The 25982-nt window shown below is 40.9% G+C and overlaps 1 protein-coding gene across 1 annotated transcript; it reads right to left on the reverse strand.

Annotated features, from left to right (window-relative positions):
* Positions 1-14: 14 nt before the first annotated feature.
* On the reverse strand, positions 15-24713 carry kcnk3a (potassium channel, subfamily K, member 3a). The gene is made up of 2 exons (XM_041064504.1): positions 24431-24713; positions 15-2554 (listed from the first exon to the last, which is right to left on the reverse strand). The coding sequence occupies exons 1-2, from the start codon at positions 24711-24713 to the stop codon at positions 1635-1637; spliced, it is 1203 nt and encodes a 400-aa protein (XP_040920438.1). The 3' UTR covers positions 15-1634.
* Positions 24714-25982: the final 1269 nt, after the last annotated feature.

Consider the following 25982-nt stretch of genomic DNA (forward strand, 5'->3'; position numbering starts at 1 on the left):
ATTCTCTGCTGATGTTATGTGTGATTGTGTATATTTTTGCCCAGGGAGTAATTCAATGTAGAACTGCCACTGGATATGACTAACAAATTGAGACATCATAAAGTTTAACTAAAGAAATAAAATAAAATAATGATTATGTAAGATAACTCCTTTAGAGTAAAAAAAAAAACAAAATAAACACTGCATAAAGACCTCAGTTGGCTGAATCAAGTGTGTTATTTGAGGTTGGAGCAAATACCCCCCTAAGTGCATGAGGTGCAAACTCTGAGGCCATTTATTAGTGAGGTGTACTGATATTATTCTGAATCACCCACAACACAGAGTAATAATTCAAATATCTCAGACTAATAACAGAAGAAAGAATTAATTAGGGCATATCATTTCCATAACAAAACATAACGTGATTCCATTAAAAAAATAAAATAAAATACAATAAAATAAAATAGTGCACTGAATTCCAGTGTCCTAAAGCATATACAACAGTTTTCTAAGGTGCAGCAGTGAATAAGAAAAGAGTTTCTACTATGCACAAAGTGAGCTTACATGCTCTAAGTTAAACAGACCGGAATATAGTTGTGCTATATGAAAAACATAATATTATGACGAGCAACAAGTACATAAAATGGTCTGATGTACAGGCAGGAACTATGAAAAATAAATTCATAGTGAGTTGTACAAAAATACAGTAAGGTCTGAAAGGAGCAGCAGGGGGAGCGTAGTGGTTAGAGACGCTGTCTCTGGGTCTGATTCCCACAACAGCCACAAATGTCCTGTTCATGAGCAAGACATTTAAGCCAGATTTGCTTTTTTCTAAGTGCTCATTCTCAAATGCCTGTAACAAGATTCTTCTAATGCAAGGAAAACACATAAAGCAGATCAGAAAGTTTGGCTTGGACCTGAACTTTAGTTACCGACACACAGGAGAAGACACTGAGATTATTTTTGAAAACTTTCACTGAAAAAATAGGTTTTCCCTCAGTAACACCTGCTAGTGAAGTGTCCAAATATATACACATTTTGAAGTGAGTATAATACTTACAACCAAAGATTCCTTTTGGAAAGTCTTTTTTGAAAAAAGTGGATTTCAGATAAGGCTATTCAATAAAATATTTCTTAACGGGGCATTATATACAGTTAATATTCACCCTCGATCCCTCTTAAAAACATGTCTCACAGTGTATTTTGTCCCTTTTCATATTACAACATTAACTTCCGTCTTATGAACAAAGAAATAGCTGAATTTAATATTATTAGTTTGTAATGTTAGAATTCAAAGGTGCACAGAAAACTGCATGTTTTTTTTTTCTGTGACAGAAACCATTTCAGAGTTTATGTTTCGAATGCTTCTTAACCAACCATTAGCATTATTTCTCAGTGGCATCAGCAGTGATGTTAGTCCTAAATGGTTTGTGCTTAGCTAATGGAAATTAAATACATGGCTTCAGTCTGGAGACTGCAGCACCAGGCTCTTCAGTGCCAGAAAGAAGCAAACATCAGGAGCACTGCTTTTCTTTAGGTCTGGACTTGTGTTTCCTGATGTCCACGGCTAATCTAGTAGCACAGTAGGAGGGCACTCCCTCTCCACATGACTGATGCAAGTGGGACTTGACCTCAAAGCATGAAGTCCTCCTGGTTCAGATGGAGCTTCTGCGTTTATTGAGTCTTCTGTAGGTGTTGATGCTGTGTAGACCGGTGGAAACCGAACTGATGCCGGAGTGACGCTGCAGGCTGCACACGCAGCCATTAGAGTGGAGGGGGTTGGAAAAAGCCTCTCCCTGCTCCATGTAGGTGTCCGAGGTGGAGAGGTCACGTGAGATGATCATGGGTATGGAGTATTGCAGTTTCTCTCTACTCTTGTACCAAAGGCAGGAGCACATGGACTGGAAGTGGAGTACCTCAGCGTAAACGTTACGCAGACCTCGGCTCGCTGCTCCTCCCCCACTACCTCCCACTGCATTTCCTCCACCGCATCCCGTCGGAGTGGAAGAGGAGGAGGCCGGGTCAACAGAGCAGTTAATGTGTCCGCCTGCCTGACCGTTATGAGCGAGGAGAGCCCTCTGCTCTGCATCCCTCTTCTCGTCCTCAGCGTTCATGGTCATGAAGCGCAGCACTGCTAAGTTGAGGAAGGCTCCTATCACAGCCAGACCCGTCAGGATGTAAATGAAGCTGAAGGCCACGTAGTCCGGCTTGGTCTGCAGAGCGTGCTCGCTCTGCAGTGCCACATAGTCCCCAAAGCCGATGGTGGTGAGCGTGATGAAGCAGTAGTAGTAGGCATGAAAGAAGCTCCATCCTTCGAAGTAGGAGAAGGCCAGCGCCCCTACGCACAGTGTGCTCATGCAGGATATGAAACCGATGATCACCATGTTGACCATAGAGACCTCACTATGCCTCATGCCAAGGCACTTCTTCAAGCGGTGGAGCAGGTACCTGACAAAGGTGTTGATCCGCTCACCCACACTCTGGAACATGACCAAGGTGAGAGGGATGCCCAGGAGGGCGTAGAGCATACAGAACGCCTTCCCTCCATCTGTGCTGGGGGCTGCATGGCCATATCCTGAGGGAAAGAAGTAGAAAGGAGCAGGGTTACTGGGGCAGAACTAATTAAATCTACAGTGCAGAGGACAGGGGTCTGAGAAGAGAAAGCTGCAGGCTGGGAGGATCGTCAAACCTGGAGCAGGCAGATACAAATAATTTGTATTCTTTGAGCAGCACCTCTTATAATTTCAAAGACTTTATTTCAGCACAATGCAACTGGAGATGAGAATGCACGGCAGTGTGGCAGGACTGGCCAAGTGTTGATGTCGTGAATGGGAGAGAGAGCTTGAATAATTCATTGACAATTGGTCTCTGTGGAGTGGCTTCAGCTAATGAGTACATTTGCACCTAATTAGTCCTCTACATGTTTCTAGATCAAATAAACAGGACACAATAGTATGGATTGCAAATATTGGTCCTTATTTTGTTTATGTAACAAAGATAACTCTTCGGATTATAAGACCCCTGCAGCACAGTAGCAAAAGTCAGCGGCGTGGTTTGTGTGTGCTCCACTGAGCCTTTTGAACAGCCTAAAAACAAGAATAGAAAAAGAAGAAAAAATCACCACAAAACTCAGGAGAAACTTCATGGCACAGAGTGCGTCATGTCAAAGTTCGGAGGAGGAATTCTCCAAATTAATTAATTCCCCATAAAACAAAGAGTGGCGGATAAACCACTTTCTGTACAAACATATTCATAAACATAGTCAGTGACATGCATAAATGGCCACTTGGAGAATACTAAGGAGTGCTCACCACCAGCCAATTTCAGATAAGGCATGACTCAGAGCGATATTGTGTGAACTCACAATATAGAGCTCATGAATTTCAGGAGGGATTTGATCTTCCTTCCGGCACATTTTACACATTAAGCATCAGCCTTTTGGTCTCATAACGTCCTCTTCCCACTCCTATTGTCCCACAGGATACAAGGCCCTCGCATGCAACGTCATTATGGCCTGGAATAAATTCACCACATGTGGACCTGTTGCGCACAGGAGCAGAGAGATGATGTCCCTGATAACAATGGGATCAGCAAATGGAAAAGGTTGACCAACAGTTAGAATGTAATTACTCCGGGGGTTGATTTAATTCTTTGGGCTCTGGTTTTATTGTCACACTGATCCGTGCGGTTGAGCCATCTGTCTGTCTGGTGCCAAATCTGTTTAAAGCTTTCCCAGTTGTGCCGCCAAAATGTGAGCCATTACAACTGATCTATCTCTTTGTGGAAGGAAAAACATGACCCATTCACAGAGAACACAGAGACATCTTGCTTCTTCAAAGCATTTTTTTCATCCCTGCAAAGAATTTTATTTCATTATTTTCTAATGACAGAGAGATCACTGACGTTTACTCTGCTCTGATTAGTGGCTGATTGTACAGGCCATTTTAGAGAGAATGATTCTCTAAATGATGACCTTAAACATGACCTTGGTATCCAGCGCTCCCCAACATTTTTTGTCTGATGTAACCCCACAGCTCTTCCAGATAAATTTAAGTACCTCTTAATCATCATTAGCCATGGTCCAGATATTCTTATTTGAACTGATTTTAAGCTGGATGATATTTAACACTATCAAGTATGTTAAATGCAGCTATGAAAAAGCTAAAAGAATTTACCTTGTGTTATTTCAACAGTTGTAGTCGAAATACTGTTATGACGCAATAACACATTTTCAGCATCTTGATTTGTGTTATTCTTTGCAATTTGCCTCTCAAAGAATGTGTTTGGAATCAGCCAGACATTCCCATAACTGGCCCCTTGTGTACTAAGTATTGTACGTTCGGTCTCATTCATCCACAGCCCAGAAAACAAATGCACTCACTGGTATGGTAAGATGCACTTATTAACCATTCACTGTGGAGTGAGCGGCACAGTGTGTTCAGGTGAGCACGGAGGCTGAGCTGCAGGCCTGTCAGGAGCTGTCAGCAGCAGGGAGCAGCTTATCGAGACGCGGGGACGGCCGGAGTGACAGCGGCGCTCGTCAACAGCAGACGCAGCAACCGGAGGCGACAAGGCCAGCAGTCCTGCTGCTGTGCGAGGGAGTGAAGAGGCCTGCGTGACAAGCTCATCCTCCCCTCTCCTCCCCTAACTTCTCCCGCTCCCCCCCAACAGTGACAAAGTTATCATGAGACAGGACGTCTCTACGGCTTGTCCTGGCACGCAGGGGAAAGCCACCAGGGCCGCTCGCTCTGTTTACATGTTGCAGTCATTGCCACTGGCAGCGGAAAAGTGCAGCCTCACCGCTCTGAAAGGTAAAAAAACACGATGGACCACAGAGGTTTGATTGACATCTGAAGAACCAGAGACTCTTGCGCCGGCTGTCTGAGGCTGAAGCATTAATATTGAACACATTTGGTTTGAAAATAGTAGTGTCATTATGAAGGAATGACTGCAGCTATTTGGACATATTTCATGGATAGACGGGAAAAAACAGAGAGGAGACATCTGGGAAATTACAGGGTATTAGGTTTTTCCTAAGGAAACAGTAATTCCCTCTAAAATTAGCTCAGATTGTCAATTTGTGTAAAGATTGTTGCAACATATAAAAGCAATATCAAAGACTTTGCCGCAACCCCAGGCTGATTGTCTCATAGCCTAATTTCTGTAATTATCGTGTAAAAGAAAATATGAAAATTGCATGACACTGAAAGGCGATAAGAGCCTTTAAAAGACTTATTAGGTAAAACTAACAAGCAGAGGAGGCTTATAAATGTCAGCTGAACACAGGTGCACCATACTCTAAGCTCTCATTCCCTTCTCACTGCTGCCTCTCATTACTGAATTATAATTTACAGCCAATCATTTAAGATAATGCCTCTAGCAACAGGCTGGTCCCAATTTAAATGCTTCAAAACAGAGAGAACAAATATTCCCTTATGATATCTTTATCATTCCAAAACACTGCCAACATTTTGTAATTCCAGAGATTTCATTTCAAATCTTCAATCCTGGCCCGTAACACATTTTTTACCCACTAATTCATCTCACAGTTTTTAATCCTCCCATATTCATTTTAGCAGATGGGCGCGCAGCTTTATTCAGTGCTGTGCCATATAACCCTCACTCAGAATCTCTTAAATTAAATGCCTGATATCCTCCAACACTGCTCATCTGTAGCAATGCAAATCATATCACTGGTGCTGGTTGTCATTTCACCTTTTAGTCCTGTGATTGCTAGTTTGTCTGCAAAGATGACAGCTCAGTGAATACAGTTCCTTCCTGGTGGTGTCTGCCTCTAAAAGACAACATCACCCACATCACTCACTGCATCTAAATTCTTCATTATACTGATTAATTAGGCGGAGATAAAAACAGGCTTTGAAAATACATCAAAGAACGGCATTATGTGGCTGTTAGGGCTCCAATTCTCTGTCACTCAATTAAATTTTCATTGATTACCAGGCACAATTTGTTCTCGCCAACAAGATGAGGAGCACAACCTATTCATCAAGCACATCACCTCACCCAATGGGGAAGGTTTCTCAAAGTGGTGGCGCATTTACCAGGGGCCAATTTATCAGGAATTTGTAAAAAGGAGCTGGTGCTGAAACCCAAATGTGAAGCAAACGTCTGAAACGCATAACTGATGTGTATATATTACAAATCATGTTATGCAACATGGCATGTTATATACACATATTATATGTCTAACCAGATGGAAAGTCTCCACAGAGGCTGTGGAGAGGAAACTTCAGGACATGCAGATTCAGTCACAGAAATGCTGGTGGCAGAGCTGCTCTCTCTGGGGCTCAGTGGTGACTGATAATGTCCTCAGACATCTCTACACCCTGGAGAGCAGCCAGTGCCACGCTGAATAATACACTCATCAGTGTGTGTGGTGCAGGGTTTCACTCAAGACACTCAAGAGGCAAAAGGTGAAAACAGTAGCCAGCTGGATTCCGTTGTCTTTGCATAATTACAGAGGTTATAATTAAAGGATATGTCATCTCATCTTACTTTTAGGAAAAAAGTCACAAGTGTTTTTTAGCGCTCTGCATAAAAGGGACAAGGTTTGGTGTTTAAGAAATGGCTCTAAATTGCTACTGCTTCTGTCCATTAAAAATTAATGTTTGTCTACCCCTAAACATTGTTCATGTCGGGGAGGGTGGGGGGGGGGGGGGGGGGGGGGGGGCAAGGACTTGGACCCAAACACAAAAAACCCAAAGACAGGCAGAATGGGAGAACTAAAAGTTGCAGGAGAAAAATACTCAGAAACAAAACCAAACGAAAATACAAAACGCTCTTACATGAAAACAGAGGAAACCAATGTAAGCCTGTGAGGTGGGGAAAAAATGCAAGGCACAGGTACAGGAACAAACACAGGGAAGACACAGACTCAGGTACAGACTTGGGTATCGACACATGCATTGAAACAGACAAACAAGAACAGAGGGAAATGACGAGACTTAAATACACAAGGCAATGGGCAACAGGTGAAACCAATTAGGGTGGGGCAGACAATCACAAATGGAGGGAAACAAGACAAAGACAAGAAGTAGAACAAGACAAGATACACAAGGGCCATGATTTGAAAATAAAACAGGAACTATGAACAAAACTTAACAAATTAAACAAGAGTCCAAGAGTCCACAAAAGGGTTCCAAACAAAACAAACCCTCAGAAAAAGCCCCCTTAGGGGCTAGTCATGACAGTTCAAACCTAAATAACTTTATTTTGATTTTTAGTAGATTTTAAATCCCTCCAAAGCATTCAAATATGTCAGCTTTCTTTATAATGAATATTTCCATTTGATTTGAAAACTTTGTGTCAGTTAGTGAAGCTTAAAGAGATTTTGAGTGAGTGAAGCAAACTAAAACTGTGAAAGTGACTGTTTTAGATTTGAAAAATAGTATAAAATATGTACATTCTGCTGGACTTATGACAGTGTTTGTTATGGATTAGTCACCACTGGGAGAATGAAATTTCAATGTAAATTGTATACGCTCTTCAGAAAAACACACCTTTTGGAATAAAGCACAAACTTTTGAAAGTATTCGCATCAGCTGCAGCTCCATCTGAAGCAGACTGACGTCCTCCCTTGAGAGGACGTGACTGTAAGTGTATATCGCTGTAGTGGCCAGTAAACAAATTCCTTTTGCAAAACTACAGAGCTCTCAGAGGTGTTACACACAATCACAGCATTCAGCCGTATATGGCCAGCCTAGTTCTTCAACATACAGGTGGCCTGCGCGGCTACCCCTGCGTGACGTCACTCTTATCTGCGTTTACGCCATCCCGACAATGCTGCGCAGATTGGGGAATGTTCTGGAGAAATGTGTAAATAAACACTGATCATGTCATCCGTTTGGTACAGCCTGTCTTTGAGCAGCAGCCCACTCTGCTTCCCAGCATGCCTTCTCCAAAGCTCACTTTCATCCTCAGCTGTGTCTGGCCAAAGATACCATTACACAGCCGGGCAAACTGTAACTCTTGAAAGCGGTGATGCTCATAAGCATCAAGACATTTCTGCTGATGACACCCAAAGATTTTAGAGCAAAGGTTGATAACGATTCTGGATTTCCCACGACTTATGTCCTACCTCTGTCTAAAACGTGGACCCATGGACCCCCATCAATTCTCAGTCACAGACACCTCAAACTCTAGACGACCCCATAATTGTTTATTCAGGCACTCAAACACAGATCTGGCTCTCCCACCTCCCTCCATTACTCCGTCCGGCTTTTGACCCATAAGGCCTCGCTGACAGCTGCTGTGTAATGTCCACATAATGAGTGTGAAAGCAAAGAATTCTAGGAATACGTTTTATTGGGAAAAATGTCAATATTTAGAGTGAGTGGGTGCAATCAAGAATCTAGAAAGAAGAAACACAGTCCCTTCATTTATTTTCAATGAGTTATGGATTAGAAAGAAATCTCTTACTGCTGTTTCTATGACTTCATGCAACTTCAGTGTTCAAATATATTGTTTGTCAGTGTCTTTCAAAACCATTACAAATTCTTCATGTAACATTTTTTTTTAGATCTGCCACCCCCATGCTTAAGGGTCAGTTAGGCTTGGGCAAATGAAACTACATGGTCAAAGTTAGAAAGAGATTGTGATCATGGTCTTGTTGACTCACAACCCAACATGAAAAAAGTGATGCACTTGTTGACAATTAAGTTTAGAGTTGAGCATGTGGAGATAAACGTCTGTGGAGGAGAAGATAATTATTATTGTAGGGATCTATTTTGCACATCCCTTGCCGAAACACATCATTCATTATTCATATGACCACAAATGGCTGATATTTACATGGTACATACACTGCCATCAGTGTGTGAATGTGTGTGTGAGCGGGTGAAATAGAGGCAAAGTGTAAAGCATTTTGGATAGATGAACTACGTAAATCCAGTCCTTTTTTCACCATTTAGCAAATTAAGATGTTTAAATTTCACCGGTAGTTAAATGGTATTGGAGATCATTAATTTTGACAGTACATATATTGGCCTTTCAACTTGGATCCTTTGCAAGGATGTACTTTGTTGTATTTAATACTTGTCGTGTCAGGTATACCAGCTTCTACATTATACCGTTGTTGCTGTCAGCAGACTGTAAAACAGCAAGAATAATCTCTCTAATCAAACTTTCATTATATGCAGCGACAGAGAACAAGGAGCCCGTCCGGCCAGTACAAGGGAGAGAGAAAAAGTGGGGGATGCGGGATGTATTCATCACAACCAATCTGATGTAACGCCAGAGGAGACAGCACATTGGCAAAGCGTCTGTCTGGGTTCACTTTAACTCGGTTACCCCTGTGTGGGCTCCAAATCGGGCCTGGGAGCATGTGCTCTCATCCAGCACACAGCTGAGGCCCAAACACAAAAGCATCACAAGCCTGAAGACCGAAACGACCAGGAGTTAGATCATATACTGTCAACATACACATACTATCTGCTGAAACACTTCATCCTTGATAAAAAAAAAAAAAAAAAGCACCAATCTGCGCCTGTGTGTTTCAGACCATCCTGCTCTAATGTTTTGCTTTCTCTGACAAAAAAAAAAAAAAAAAAACATCCCTATCAGGGTCTATTTCCAAACGTACTCCTTAGGTTCCTTTTTAGGGGATTTGAGAGGAAACCTTGGCAGGCCGCAGTTTTCCATGAGGTCAGTAAGCAAGGCATTCCATGTGGAGTGTGAGATCTCTGGGAGGGTTAGCTAATTAAATAAATCACGTGATTTATGTACCTGATACACAGTTGATAGGGATTTGTTTTAAAACCCACAACACAGCTGGACTAGGGCACAAGTGGGGTTCCCATACACAGATACTGTACACAACAGGGTGAGCAGGAGTAAGGGAAGGAGGAGGAGGAGGAGGAGGAGGAGGAGGAGGAGGAGGAAAGGGTAGAAGAGGACATGAGAGATGAAATATAAGAGGAAAAAAGCAAGAAGATGAAAGCTTAAGAAATAAAACTGAAGGGAAATAGAGATTTCTAATACATAACTCACCCTCTGCACTGTACTAAATTTATGAAAAGGTCTGTTTAAAAAGCCAAGACACATTTAAAGCTTTAAAGCTTAATTTAGATGGTAGGAAGTCTTTAATTTGTAGTCATTGCTAATGTAGGGACTCCGAGTTGGGATTTCTTTCCAGGCTTTTAAGAGGTCAACTCAAATAACAGTCGTATCTGTTTCAAGTGCTCCATTTGGGTTATCTGCTTCAAAAGTGTGCCTGTGTTGGCACAAAGAGAGTAAGAGTGGAGAAAAAGAGAGACCATGTTGTGTAATGTGATACTGGAATTTCAAATAGTTTCATCTGGGAATAGATGCTAATCCCTGTGGTAAACTGGCAGGAGTGCAAAACATACCTGCCTGTCACTGCTGAGAATGATAATTCATTAAGTCAAAGCAAACAGACACATACAGGATAATGGACATGACTGCTCAACCACTTTGTCTTATTTTTAAATTATTATGTATATAATGATTATCTGATCATTACGGATTTAAAATGCACCTAAACCAGTAAAAGTACTGGACACACAGTTGATGGAATTATTAACAGATAAATGTTAATTAGCTTAAAAGTAATAAGTAATTAAATATGGTTGATTCATACATGGTATACACAGTAACAGATTGAAACACACAGCTAAAAGTATTTAATAAACAATTCAAATAGCTAACTCAAGGTAATTGTTGAAATAGCCAACAGCAATGGATAAATTGTAAACTGAAATAGCTAATGGATAAATAGTTTAACACAGCTAAAAGTAATGTATAAACCCTTGAAATAGAAAGCTTAAAGTAATGGATGAATAGTCCAGGCTCTGCCACTCTGAGTGCAAACTAGGCAAACTGCTGTTGTCACAATATCTACTTTTATATAATTGATAGTGTTAAATATCATGCACTTTAAATCATTTCAAAAGAACAAATTAGGAACATGATGGGTGGTGTATGAAGGCATTCATCAGACAGGTCTGTTGGGGAACATCAGACAAAAAACATGTTGGGAAGCACAGGCCTCAACTTTAGATCACAGTGTGCATAATTAGTCACAGATGCCACTGTCGATGATGGTGGTGAGGATGACAAGGATCATTTTCTGTGGAATATATAAAGAGCAGAGACACACTTACATCTAGGCTAGGAAATGGGCCAAGTGTGAATCAGGAGACGACTGCTAAAATTATTAACTGCCTTTGATCCATTCGCGCTCCAAACAGTGATTTGTTTTTGTCGCACGTGACGGTGAAGAGGCAGCTGATATTGTACAACATAAACAACATTTCATGCTTGTTAAACTCGGCCCAGTGGAGGGGGTCTCTCTGGTCCAGCACCGGAGAAATTGCATGTGAAAACAGTCCAGCTTTGGTGTCATTAAAAAACAAAACATATGTGACAAGCCTGATATAATTTGACATGGTTACTTCACGCCTGCCTTGTGATTTCTGGTAATTTGGGCTGCAGCCGGGTAATGTTTTATTCAGCTGAATGCTCTTTTTAAAAATAGCTGTTGCTTGTCTCGCTGTCTTGTTCCTCTGACTATTTCTCTTCCCTCACTCTCACATTTCTCTGTCCCCTCAGTCTCTAATTCAAAGAGATGTATTTGCTCTTTCTTCGCAGCCTGTGCTGCACAGTCACCTGCCTCTGTCACCTGATTCCACTGATGTATTCGTACACGTCCTGGCCCCGGTTCAGCTCATTCAGCTGCTCTCAGGGAGCAGATGCTGTCCTAAACTGACATGAGCTGGCGAAGGGGAGGCACCGTAGCCTGGCACATAACGCACACAGATCAGTTTACACAGCAAAAAACGAAGACAATATGGAAAAACCCAGGATTAAATGAGAGGACAGCGGGACAATGATAAACATGCGTGCCTGGTTACACAAAGAACTTTAAATGCATAAACGCAACCAGAAAGTAAATCCTGTGTATAGTGTATGATATATCCTTGTCGTTATCCTAACCAGTTCTTACATATCAAGACCTTCACCACTGTTTTTAAGAAATAAAATAATAAATTCTATGTTTCCATCACATTTTCCACATCTTTTTTGTTTGTTTGATGTCTCGTCTGACGATTGGATTATTAACATCAACAACTGCTTATCTTGATGAACCAGCTCTTACTGTATGAAGGTAGTGGATGGAATTGCACATTAATTCACACCACCTTTTGCTGATTCTCTAGAAGTTTGGTTAAATTTTTTTTTAAAAACAATTAAAAAAACATGTGGGTGAGGAACATGTGGGAAGAGCTTTGAGTCTCCACTCCACACATCCAAATACTGGATCTACTCAATTTTAACTTTTGTTTTAACTTTGAAAGCTAAATGAATCGTGTCAAGCTGAGTCAAATATTCTTACATAAATGATTTGTTACAGAAATGTAGGCCGATATTAAACTTTCAATGAAACCGCCAAAATGTTGTGGGTGTCGTTCTGTTGATGGCCGATCCGCCAGCTTTACCGAAAAATTATTTTAAAATGGGATTTGACTAAGATATCTCCAAACATAAGCCCATATGAGGATATTTGTGGGTGCTTTACAACACACAGAACATACATCAACACTCCCGTATCAACACAATCACACAGAGGAGAGTGTGCGTGGTGCTTTAACAATGGCTTTCTACTGGAGAGACAAGTGCCCATCCACATCCTGGCTGAGCTGTCTGACTGGGCTCATTGCCACATTGTAAAGCTATCATATGTCATGTTATGTGATGCATGAGACTAATGCTGGCACCTGGCTTAATGACCAGAGGCAATTAAATCAAGTAATGGATCTTATTAAAGTGTTACATGAACCCATAACTTCACTGTCTGGTGCCCCTCATCTTCCTCTGTACTGAAAAATTAGTTGTTTATTTTCTTATTATTTTATATTTCTGGTGCAAAACTGGCAGATCAACATAGCAAAAAAAAAAACAAAAGCTACTTAGCTTAAAGCTGCTTCGATAGAAATGCATGGAAAAGCTATGTAACTAAACATCACACTCATGGAGACAGAAAGGTCTTCAGTAAAACGAAATAGCTTTTTCAGGTACATCATTCTTATTAGATTGTCGTTGCTGCAGTTCATTAAATGTGTATAAACTCTTTGAGTTAGGTGTTGTAATGATAAGAGGTAAATACACGACAAGCTGCTTAAAAAGAATTTGTGAACGTGTAAGGTCAAGCTTTAAATCTCCATATCGTGCAGAGATCCCTGTTGAAGTGACCTTGGCGTTCTGGCTGCTACTTCTCCTTTGTTGACATGCGAACATGCCCAGTACATGTGAACACATTCCTAATCAAATCACACAGTGTTGTAACTTTGTCCAAACTATTACTGAGTGACCATCCCGTTTAATCTGTGTGTCAGGTCTCCTTGTCACCTTGGTGAGGTAACCACTGCCTCGGGCTGCCCATATGGCGGGAGCAGACAGACTGGAAGCAGAGCATCAGATCCACCTCCGCTCAATATGCAAGTTCACCTTACCAGACCTGGGTCACACAGTATCTGTAAATCCAGCCATAGCTTTTGTTTCACCTACTTGGAAAACTGGTTGGACAGGTTTTGTTGCATCATTGCTATCCTGATTGTGATATTCTTTCCTTTGCATTGCCTTATGTACCAAGTAGGTCATTTTATACAAAAGTACGATTTATTATAATGAATCTTCTGTACACAGTGGTGTCAGGAAACACGTGTAATTAGCTTCTTTTGTTTTAAAGCATGCCTTAACTTTGTTATTCAGTGATATGTCTTATGTGGCAAACTCAGACACCATAATGAGGACATGCAAATGTCATTTCACTCAAGTTTATGTTCTGGGATTCATTAGGAGCTGAAATAGCCAGACTGTTCACTGATTCACATGATGATGACACAAGAAGACTGTGTTTTATATTAATTAAACATAACAAAAGAGTGCACTGAAACTGAGCGACCTTAAATAGATACTTGGAAGAATCTTTAAAAAAAAAATCTTTTTGTCAATGGGTGACACAGAGCACAGTAATCACAGACCATAAATGTCACTAGCCATTTCTTTTTTTATGTTGCAATGATAGCTCTTAGGTTTATTGGCAAGCTGGAGTAAATGTCTCTTTAGAGATGTCTTTTAGTTCCAGCTCCAAGGAAAGAGTTCAAAAGCCCTCCGCTTCATATTTTGATAACTTCAAAAATAGGAGGTACTACCTCATTAGTGTAGCGTAGTAAAAACAAACACATAGGATTACTCAGAGGCTTTATCGGTTTTATATGACCAAAAATGGACAGAGGAAAAATATCCTGTAACTCTTTACCAGTTCTTTGTATGTATCCATCAAGTAATCTGCAGTTTACAGGAAAAGACAGTCAACCAATGCCAGGCAGAGATGAGTGGACTTCCTATACCCAACAAGACGTTCTTCGCTATACTGCTGGGAATGGAAACCATCAGCGTACCCATAATTACAAATAAAATGGTATCTCTTTGTTATGACGCATTTCCTTTTATGCAATGCTTGTATTCACTCCAACCCTATCACCAGACCAGAACACTGATATTGCACAATTGTGCAAAACCCCAGATTACATTCAACAACTGTGTTTTTTTTTATGTCAAATGCCAAAGAGTTCTTGCTTCTACAACATCTGGCCATCTCAAAGACCAGGTCATCATAGAGAAGGGGGAGATGCAATAATCGTTTAAATATGGAGAAAGTGGCACACATTTACAGTCTCTCCTGGAAAACATTCTTAGTGTTGCACTTGTTTATACATCAAGAATGACAGAGGTAACTCTGTAATAAATGAACTCTGCTTACTTTCTCACCTCCGCATGGCTGGTCAATCACGGCGTGAAGTGGGTGCGACTGTCAGTTTACAGACATTGTCAGACACTGCAGCACCCAATTTCATCGTCTGTAAGGTGTGGAGGGGGAAGGGGCCATCCGACAAGCGTTTCTGATGAAGCATACTGGCAGCCTCAGGCGCCTGACTCATTTGAGTGAGTCCACACTGTTGATACAGCAGGGGTGCCAATGCAGATGGCTTTAGCTAAAAAAAAAAAAAAAAAAAAAAAAAAAAGCAGGGTTGTCCGACAAAAAAGTTGAACCTGGCTCAACTTTTACTGCAACATGATGCCACAACAACCGACCAAAAAATCAGACTCAAGGATCTGTTCCTCAAACCACCTTCAGGTACCATAATCTCATTGGTACCTGAAGCAACACAACCCCAACACTGTCGCTGTCCTTTGCATTTTTTTTAATATAAAGCTGCACAATGGACTTTGACCAAAATCCTGAATTTCAGAATCATTTGATATGGACATAAGTTCCAGGGATTCTGAGCTGGTTCCTTCTAAAAGAATTTATCTTCACTGGTTATACATGTAAATATGACAAAAGGACCATCTCACTACTTTGACCAATCAGCCTGCTTCTGTACCCATTTCTGTCAATTGCCATGAGAAAGAAATATCCTTGGCCTGTTTTTCACCACCTCACATCAGCATGTAGATTGGAAGCAGGCACATTACCTCTGACGGCAGTGATATTAGGATTATTCCAGAGAAAATAGGTTAGCAGCCTGTTGTTTTAGCCCACGGTTTTCACAGAGCACATTGTTTTTTTGTGTGTGTGTGTTTTTTTTTTTTGTATGGATATTAAATGTGTATTCATAAGCTTGCGCTCAGATCGCAGCCCTCGAGGGTAAACACTACTCACCTATCACTGTTATTGTTATTATCATTACGCCCCAGTGTGTGACAGTCCACTTCATCCAGGTTGGCTTGTTGAGAGATTAAGCAGATGCTGGAAACAAATTGGAAAACAAATTCCCCTGGGAGACAGGACTCGGAGCCAGTTGGAGTAGCGTAAAGCTAATACAACACCCTGGTTACCAAAGCATTCAACACTGTCCCACTCTCTGGACTCGAGGAAGGTTGGAGCCGTCAGTAGCCAGTGAATTGTGAGAAAATCACTTCAGGTTGTTATGATAAGGACGGCAATGAAAGCTCTCCGTTTTTTCTGTGAACCATAAACATACAGTTTTAGCTTCTCACCTCTCACCTCAGTGTTTAGATGCTTTCAACAGTGTTGAGAAGTCGACCATGCTTGATGTGGAAAATTCTTTTTTCTTTTTTTTTTTTTTCTTTTTTTTTCTTTTTTTGGCACATGCATGTGCTGAGGCAGAAAAGCTAAGGCTACTGAAGCTCCACCATCTCTAGGCACTGGGGAGACAGCTCAGCGCTTTGGGCACATAATCAACACTCAGCCGGCTGGTATAACACCCCCTCCCGTCTTAGACAAATGTGTGTGTGAGAGCTGCGTTTCATGACATTGTGTGTTCCTCAGGGAAAATTTCTCTGGTGTGGTCATGTGACTAACTGTGTATCGGCTTTTTATAGCAACAGAGACTAGTTGCAATTTTGGTTTTCAGGCCCTGCAATGCCCTCTGCGTAGAGCTTCAACTGGTACTTGAAACTTGTACTTAAAAGCAGCTGACTTTGTGTTTTGGAGAAAGATTTTGTTTAATGGTTTAGGATAAATATATTTTGGGTGATACTTTTTCAGATATCAGTTATCTAACACTTTGCTTTAACTGACTTTGGTGCACTGATCAGTTTGTGTGTGGTGCTGTGGAATTATTCATAAAACATCACTTTACTGTACAGCAGCTCTAATATTTATCGAAGGGGTTAAAGAGAGTTCAGACAGCAAAATATACAAGGACACACAGATACACACCACAGACATACCAATGTACACATAATGAGCTTCTAAGTGCAAATTTCCCATCAGCATTCAGGCATTTCTCCGAGAAATAAATGCAGACAATTTGCTGCTCAGTGTGGGCCACGATATTGTCTCCTAAGCATCATTGAGGAAAATTTCTAGACCCTTTTGTGTAAGTGTCTTCTCCCACATTTATGCATAATTTGCTAAACACAATGCAAGTCCTTTCAGGCAATTCATATGAAATGGCTCGCATAGATTTTTGAGATTAATGCTCCCATAACCTATGAACTGCAGCAGACAACAATTGCATTATAATTTCCTGCAGACTAAATCTCTGGGCAGACGTATTGTTGAACGTCATAAGTGTGGCTTTGATTGGTGACCTCGTGGTAGTTTTTTTCTAGATTTAGCTCAATGAGAGCCTCAAACCAGCCCAAATGTAATGCAAACACATGCAACTAGGAGGCCAAAATGCTAATGCAAAATGTCTTGCAGTGCTAGGAAGCAGGTACTCAAAACCCTGTTTGGTTTCATCAGTGTAAAATTATGGCAAACACAAAACCATGGTCATAGTAATGTAAAATTATCTCCGTTATGGTTTTTGGATAGAGTTACATTAAATGTAGCTTCTTCACGAATATGAACAGGTGCAACAAATATGTATATATGGAGAAACAGCAGCTGCTCAAAACCATTTTAACCAGCCTAATCAAATAAAAAGTGACGCAACTGTACAACAAACTGCACAACAAACAGGCAACACTGCCTATAACACTACAACACTGCCTGGGAAGCTTTTCTTTCTATGGCATGCTCCACTGCAAAAACAAAGAGCTACAATAGCCACAGCCTTTTTACCAGCATTGTTCCTGGAATCACATCCCATCTGTCTGCACCCTGAACAAGTTTCCAATACCTTTCCTTTTCAGGTCACGAGAGGAGAAACACAGCGACACAGCCTTATTCAAAAGAGAGTTTTACAACCAGTCAGTCTTCTCTGCACAGAGGGTCACGTTACATATCTCATTTTCCTTTGTGACTCAGTCACTTCGTGCTAATGACCGTGGTTACTGATTAAGGATAGAGGTTTTGATGAGTCTGGACTGAGCTCATTGTTTACACAAATATCGACCATGAAAATATTCAAAATCATTCCAGCATGCAATATTAATATTAAAGCAGATGCCTGGTGATATTCTATATTTTAATTATTGTCAACAAACCCCAAAAACAAGTATTATCTTTAATAGCCAAAGCCTCATATTTCTTATTCCTCCGTGCTGTAGATCTCCATTGTTGCCCATAAACTATTAAAAACACATCATTGCTCTGTGTGATATTTTCCTTTATTATGATGAACACGAGCACTGTAATTTATTTCAAATCAATCACACATACACCATGCTGTTGCTATAAATATTTAATAAAGCAACGAATGTGTGTAAATCTGCTGATGAAAATAGTACCCAACACATGCATTATTTACTCCAGTTTGAGTTAAAAACTGCAGTGTACAGCTGTTTCAGTAAATTACAGAACCTTTAAAAAAAATTAAACTACACTGACTTCCAATTATCACAGACCGGGCAGGGAAGTCTTGATCTTTTCACAGAATTTGTTGACAGTAAGAAAACTATAGAATGACCACCACAGACTGCCTCCAATAAACTGAGGCCTTTCTTTTACACATTTGCAGCGTTGATGGAGTTGTAACACATATTCAGTGTCTGGAACGCTGGGACACTTCTCGGTTAATCTCAAATTTCCACTGGAAGGATTACGACCTTAATCGAGCGGCTGTGTCCAGCCCTCACTAAAAGCTCTGGGTTGTGAAAGAGGCACATAATTCAATATACCAGGACATGAGATTATAAGCATTCTTCCATTCAGAGGAAAAATAGAGAAAAGAGTTCACATTTCTGATCAAATAAACCTCACAGGAGTTCCTCTGCTGCAGTATAGCTTAGACTTTACAAATCATGTAGAGTATATTTATACTTCAAGTGAAAGGGTTCAGATCTCACTACTGTGTACTATTTTATTTGGTTAAACTCCAGTCAGCCCCCGCTGGATTATGAAGTCTAACAAATACAAAGTCATGTTTTGTTTAGTGAGTCAGGCAAGCACTCAACTTTCCATTGAGGCAGCGGAGCATAAAGCAGACGTACAATAGCTAAACATTCGCTGGTCATGTGAACGGAGCAGCAGCAATGAGAGTCACTTCTATCAACTTTCTCAGACATTACTCCTTCAGATCCAGAACAGCCACAAGCTCTGCTCAGCCAATAATAGCTGGGGATGTTTCAGCGTCTCTCCCCATGAGCTCAGTTTTGTACCTATACAGCTCAGTATAAGCAGTTTGATTCTATGGCAATCGTGCTAAAATGCATGCATTACTGTGTAGTAAGGTGATTTTAATTAAAGTAACTGAATGTTGCAAGCGCTGGAAATGACATGCAAAATCCATTAAACACCTTGAAACACAAGGATTTGTTTCCTTCGTGTTTGCTTAGTGTTTTGTTCTCCCTCATGCCTCTGTAATATTTACTCTATTCAATAACTTTAATACAGTAACTATGATTACAAAACAATGAACCTATTAAAATTCACATTAGAGCTGCGCTGCTGTATTCATTAAAGTTTGTTGCTCAGTCAGGTCCACTTAGTAAACTCAGGAACGTCAGTGAACTTTCGACAAACAAATCAACAAAATCATTAGAACAAAGGAGCCTTTGTTCAGGAGCCTCAGTCTTAAAGTCTTGCTTTTGCCTTTTAGAGAAGAGCTTCTCCTCTAATTGAGACCTCGTTGTTTGTCTCCATTTGTAGGTAAATAAGAACTTTATTTCTAGAGCACCTTTCAAAAGCAGATTTACAAGTTGCTTCTCAGGCACACATGAAATACGGTGCCACAAGAACTTCAGGGAAGGCAGAGTTTTAGGTAATCAGACCCTTCCCCTGCCTTAACCAGTGTCTTACTGAGCTGCAGACTTAGAGCTGCCTGTGTTTTGAAGTTTGTGATCTTCTTGTAACCTTAGAGACATAGAGCCGGACAAGTCAAACAAAGACAGCTCTGCCATCCTTTCAGCTCCTTGAGTTTTCAGTAACAGCCCTGTGGCGGGACTGACTCAAAGAGTCCAGCGCTTTTTCCTAATTAACATATTGTTAACATGAACATATAGAGCCTGTTGTGTAATTTATGGAAAAAGAATCCATCTTTCTTCTGTCTGCAAACAGCCCTATGTCACATCACATCTCAGTGTGTCTCCATGATGAGTGGGTAGGGCACTGCCTCACTGCAGAGCACAACACTGGGTTATGCAAGGTAATTTCACTCGTCTGCAACTCCCAGGAGCACTACAGTCACCTTATCCTACAAATCACTTAAAACACAGCAACAGCTCCTCAGCTGGTCCACGACCAGTTCACCACCAATTCAATTAAACTGTAAACTGAAACTGCGCTGGTGGATTATAATCCATTCATTTTCAACTGATTGTGAAAGTGCTTTTACTGTTTACTATTTCTTCCTTTGTCAGTCAGCAATGACCCCAAACTGAGAAGCACCATACAGAAAAACCCAATAAAAGCACCTCTATCCAGATATTTCACAGCCAGTGGTGTTTCCATAGCCACACATCTTTATTGTAGTTGTGTATTTACTTGTGTTATCGCATTTTTTCATCTTTTCAATGCCGACACCCTCTCAGCTCTCCTCTGAGAAGAGCTGAAGAATCCATCCCTCTCTATCTGATGATGACAGGTGCCCATGTGGAATAGCTGTCGAGAATTAAGTTCTTTGTGCGCTCAGCCACTTACTGCACTAACCTCTTAAGCTGACTGAATAATAATGATAATACTAATGTAAGTAATTACCATTAATAATTCAAGATGTTCTCTCGAATTATGCAAGTGTTGGAAATGGACTCACGTCTCGTGCCAAATCAAAGTCTGCATCAGGGATGAAAATAGAAAATCGATCAGATATTTTATTCATTGTCAGTCCACATATAACTGAGCATGTCTGCTCTTTTTCAGCAACAGCCTGCTTCACATTAACACACTAATGTGCTTCCAAACTTGGTAGCTTCCCAGTACATCAACAACCGATGTACTGGTGGGTGACAGAGCAACTGAACGAGAGCTGGAAGGGCTTCAGCTTTCTGATCCAAGCCGCTTTTAATGTGATGGAGGAGTATTGCAAACCAAGCAACAGATTTTCCTCAGCAGTCCAAGGCTTCAACCCTGACTGGATGCTATCTTTTGGGATCATGGCGACTCATTCAGATGCAGCTGTATTCATACCTTCTCTCCAGAATAGATTACAGATTCATAGACTACAGACGATGAGGTCCTCTATCGAAACACTGAGCTCACGTCTGCTGAATCAACCAGAGGCAAACAGCCAAATGATCTTTGAAGAAAAACTATTTAACAAGAGGTGATTCACAATAATAAAAATCCAAGCAAAGCATGTGATTTTGAAGGAATGTTTTTCTAACTACAACCACATGGTGACTTTAAAGGCTCCTATTTAAAATAAAAGTTTTGTTTATGAGCCTAAGAGGAAGGTTAATGACTTCAGAGATTAGATATTAGACAAAGGGTTAGAAGTCAAAATGCATTTTTTGCAAGATTAATTTACTTAAAGGGTCAGTTCATCCAGATTACAAATAAAACATACTTTCCTATTTTTCTTTCTCATTTACCTCTATTCTGCAGATAATTTTGGTTTTGTGTGTCCAAGTTTTGAGATATCTGAGATATATGCCTCTACCCCAATACAATGGACATTTTTGGTGGTCACAGAACACAACAAGTCTTTCCAGACACAGTTATCTCATGAATCTGGATCAGTCACATAAGACATTGACTATTTCTTCAGTAGTAAGTGGTTCCAAAAAAAAAAAAAAAAAAACTGTTGACAGTGAGGTCTGTGGATTATCCACGTATACTGCTGCTGAATTTATTTTCTTTATATAATTTTTTAATGCTTTAAGCACCACAATGAAAATCTACACATTTCCAATGTGCAGAAACATTGCAAACATTTTTCTAAAAACTTCCACTGGAGGATTTGTCTTTTATTTGATTACACACACAGATTTGCAAGACAGTGTTTTCATGTCGTGTATTTGTCCTCAATGAGGTCTGGATGACCTTGAACTGAAGCATGGACAGCGAGTGCTGTGGTCGCGCACACTGACATGACAGTGACTAGATGTTCACCCCTGGAAATGGGTGAGGGCATAAGGGGGATGACTGTGTTTGCGCCCATTAGGAGAGCTCCCTAGGCTCCTCCCCTGAGCAGCCCAGATGAGCTCCCCCTGTATCCTGCCATCTTGAGAGTGCTTTCTTACTCAAAGCTCATTTTTTCTCCCCTTGTGGCGTTTTGCACATCACTTCAATCTTTCCCCAAGTAGTTGGTGAGTAACTGGACACCCTGCCCTCCACCTCCCCCCTTTCCTTTCCTGTGGAAAGTGGTGACTGATTACTGATTGCGGCTTCTCCTCCCTTCTTCTCTTATGTTAAATTATTACTAGAGTGTGCCAGGGCCAGATCTTGTCATGTGTTTGCTGTTTTCTGCTGGCGGTTGTGCAGTTTAGAAATGTCAATTGAAGTGTATATTTATTCATAGCTTTCCAGGATGTTGTTTGTTTTCACAGAATGGAGAGCCTATGTGTTATATACAATATGAATTTCAAAATATCCATGAAAAGATAGACTCATTTCCTCTTGTGCTTGTGTTAGAAACTCACAGAGAGAACACTGTTTTCACATCAGCTCGAGGACTTTGGTCCTTGGGGGTGTCCTGTGTTGGATCTGAATGTCCTGAGGCCTCATTTCTAAAATGACTTTAATTATAATTTCAAAGAATATGACAGGAAATAAGAGTTTCATGACTATTTTTAAACTTTGGTTGGTGACAGAAACAGTTTTAGGCTCTGTTTTATAACATTAAGTCTTGAATAAATCACTGCTTTAACTTAGATTTGGTTCCATGTAAAAACTTAATTAAAATAGATGTTTTTCCCCGTTGTTGTGCCTCAACATGTGGATGATACTGTAAGTCATGGCGGCAAGATATTGAGTATACAGTACAGTATCTACAGAGTTAATGTTGTGTGCCAGAAGGCCAGTGGAACAGCAAGGGTCTGGTGTTGTCATTAATACTTAATGGCAGGCTGAAACGCCAATCACTGTGTTTGTAGCAGCCCTGGGGCTCACAATTACAGAATGCGGTTACAGACACCCGGGGCTGGGTAGGGTGCAATTAGTCGCCTGCATCTGATAGGGTTACAAGTCACAGGTCACAACTGACAACTGCCCCTGTCACTAAATACAGGAGGAAGGCTCAGATGGGAGATGGAGATAAAGACTGCTTCTAAAGAGATGACAAGAACATGTTAAAGTGAGACTGTGTAAGTTCTGTAGGAAGAAATAACACAGTACCCCTCACAGAAGTTACTCACCACTTCTCAATTTGAAACTCAGGAGTTTCGCTATTACAACCGCACTTGGTCTGATGTGACCAAAAGCTCGTGGTTGTCACAGACATGCATGATCTCTTTAAAGCAACTGATCATAAGAAATCAGTGTGAAATTCTTTTCTTTATTCAATATTTAAAGTGTCAGACGCAAAGTTGAACTTGAAGTTGTGAGCAAAGTGTTGTGCAAAGAGCTGAGCGAAGCTGAGATGTTAAACCAAACAGGCTGATTTTGAAGGCTGTGTAACAGAATGAGTAAAGAGCTAGGGGCCATGTGGTGTTGCGGGGCTTTTTGGAGCAGGAATAATGAGTAAGAGCACAAGAGTCTCACAACTTAACTTTCCTGGAGCATCTTGTCTAATGACAACTTTTCGTTATGAGCAGCCAAATTTCATATTTGGAGAGACACTTGTCCTTAAGAGTCCTTTGTTCGGCTGCTGCACATTTGACTTTGAGGTGACCCCTTTTTGCTGCAACAGAGTAAAATTCTCCAGTACAAGAGGCTCTGATGACGACCTGCTTGTAGAACAATTTTCCCTGTGTTCAGTTGAGAAAAATGTCTCTGCTCTCTGCTAAGTCTGTGTGAAGCAACATGTACAGTGTTTATACTGCAGCGATGGGGCATCAACCTGCCACCAGCACCTCATGCTACCATGTAAAAAACATGTACCTACAGGGACTGTAATGTCTGCGGTGTTCAGTATTAATCTTATGTAAGCTTATATCATTAATAGTGGTATTTAAAAAAAAAAGATTAGTGTTATAATAACAATATAATAGTGCTGTTGTCTTATATATGAAGTTGATGAAGGTTTTAAATAGACCATAATTATCTAAGTTGATCTGAACTCTTCCTCCATTATTGCATATTCTTAACAGCTGTTGAGGATTTATGGTGCACCTGAATAATCTTGCATGACATTTTATGGTATTTGTCCCACCAGTGTGGTCACCTGTCACTACAGTTCTCACAGAATGTTCCTGTGAGCAAATGTATTTGGTTTTTCGAAATTCAGTTTCTGGAGTCCTTTTCTTGCCTGTGGCGTCTCTGGGCTTTTGTCATGATGTCAAGAGTGTCTTTCTAAAACGCTTTCTGGGCGAACTACAGCTCTACGGTTCATTTCATAAAGGTTTACGGGGACACGTGGAACAGAAACTGGCATATAATCAATCATGTCAACTTTTTTTTGCCGTTGTTAAATAAAAGACAAAGTTCCCAGAGATGATCTCCGAGCTGCTCTCTTACCTATGGTCGTGATCACAGTGATGGCGAAGTAAAAGGAGCCGGCGAATTTCCACTGCACCCCGGCTTTATGAGGCTTCAGCTGCAGCACCACCTTCTCCAGCTCGTCAAAGTCCTCCGTGGACAAGTTGAACGCCATGAGCAGATCCAGTTTCTTCTTGTCCAGCTTTACCTTCTGGGTCGTTTCCTCCTGGGATTCCAGCGCGTCGAAGATCGCGGCGCCCACTATCAGGTAGGTGAAGGTGCAGATGATGAGGGCGAGGGTCCTCACGTTTTGCCTCTTCATGGTGGTGCGGTGCGTGTCAGGGGCACAGGCGGAGTGTCAGCGCGGTTCTGGAGGACGGGGAGCTCGGCTGGCTCATGGCTGTGCTGCTCTGACGGAGCAGAGGAGCTCTCTGATTACTTTATGAGCAGAGGAGCTGTTCATTCAGCACCACCCCTCCCTCCCTCACCTCCCTCCCCCTCCATCCATCCATCCGTCCGTCCCTCCCTCCTTCCATCCCTCCCTATCCCTCCCTGTCTTTCTGAGATTTTAAGGTAGCCTATCTGCAGAGGAACTGTGCTGAGTGAATCCCAGTTTAACCCTCAGTGCAAATTACCGTGTGGACTCCGTGTGAACTCTACATTTTAATTTTTTGCAAGTGTCCTATTTTAGCTGCAGCGGTGGAGAAATTATTCTTTTAATGAAGGGAGTCATGCATACAAAATTTGACATACAGTAAAGTATCATACTGGCCCGGGACACAGGATCAAACAAGTATTTTTGCGTATTTTAGCCCTTTGACTACAAATTGCTCATGTGTTTGTTTACTAACTGTTTTCCAAAGCATGCAAAGCTGTGTTCTGTACCATCTGCCAGGCCACAACTGTTATCCCCATTTGACTATGATGTAAAAATCCTTTGTTTTCATTATAGTAACCAATCATAGTCAATCATCTGTGCTTTTTTTTTTGGCTGATAAATTTAGATTATATTGTAAATCCTCAAGTGGTAAAAACACCTGAAAAGTTTTTACTGTGAAAAAACTCAGACAGGACAATTCAGCCGTGGCAACTCGTGGATTAGAGGTTAAAGAAAACACAAAACACAGAGGCTAATGTGAGCTGACATCAGCTGGAGCTGCACGGACTGGGCTTAGAGGAGGGAGCAGAGGAGAAGAAAAATATTATTAAATACTGTAATCCGCAAATAATGGATTAACGTACAATAACGTCATCAAAGAATAAGTATATAATTAAAGATATATTTTATCATTGTTAATAGATTAAATTTTTGGCAACAGTTTTTTACAGAGATGTGGGATCTGTGTTGTGTCTGTCTTTTTGAAGCTCCATCCATACTTTCAAAAAAGAACACATTTATTTTAATGCTCAGATCCACGTTAGCTACCATTTTGATTATCAGTGAATATTTTTTCATGCCAAACATCCCCCTTTTTCCAGTTTCTTTGTAAGGATTTGCTTCTTTCCTCTGTTCTATGTAATTGTAAATTGAATATCTGTCAGGTGTTACCTTGAATCTGAGGATTTGTGGCAAACACTTGTTACTAGTTTC

The sequence above is a fragment of the Toxotes jaculatrix genome, chromosome 19, assembly GCF_017976425.1.
Source record: "Toxotes jaculatrix isolate fToxJac2 chromosome 19, fToxJac2.pri, whole genome shotgun sequence".
In the NCBI taxonomy this organism is placed as follows: Eukaryota; Metazoa; Chordata; class Actinopteri; family Toxotidae; genus Toxotes; species Toxotes jaculatrix.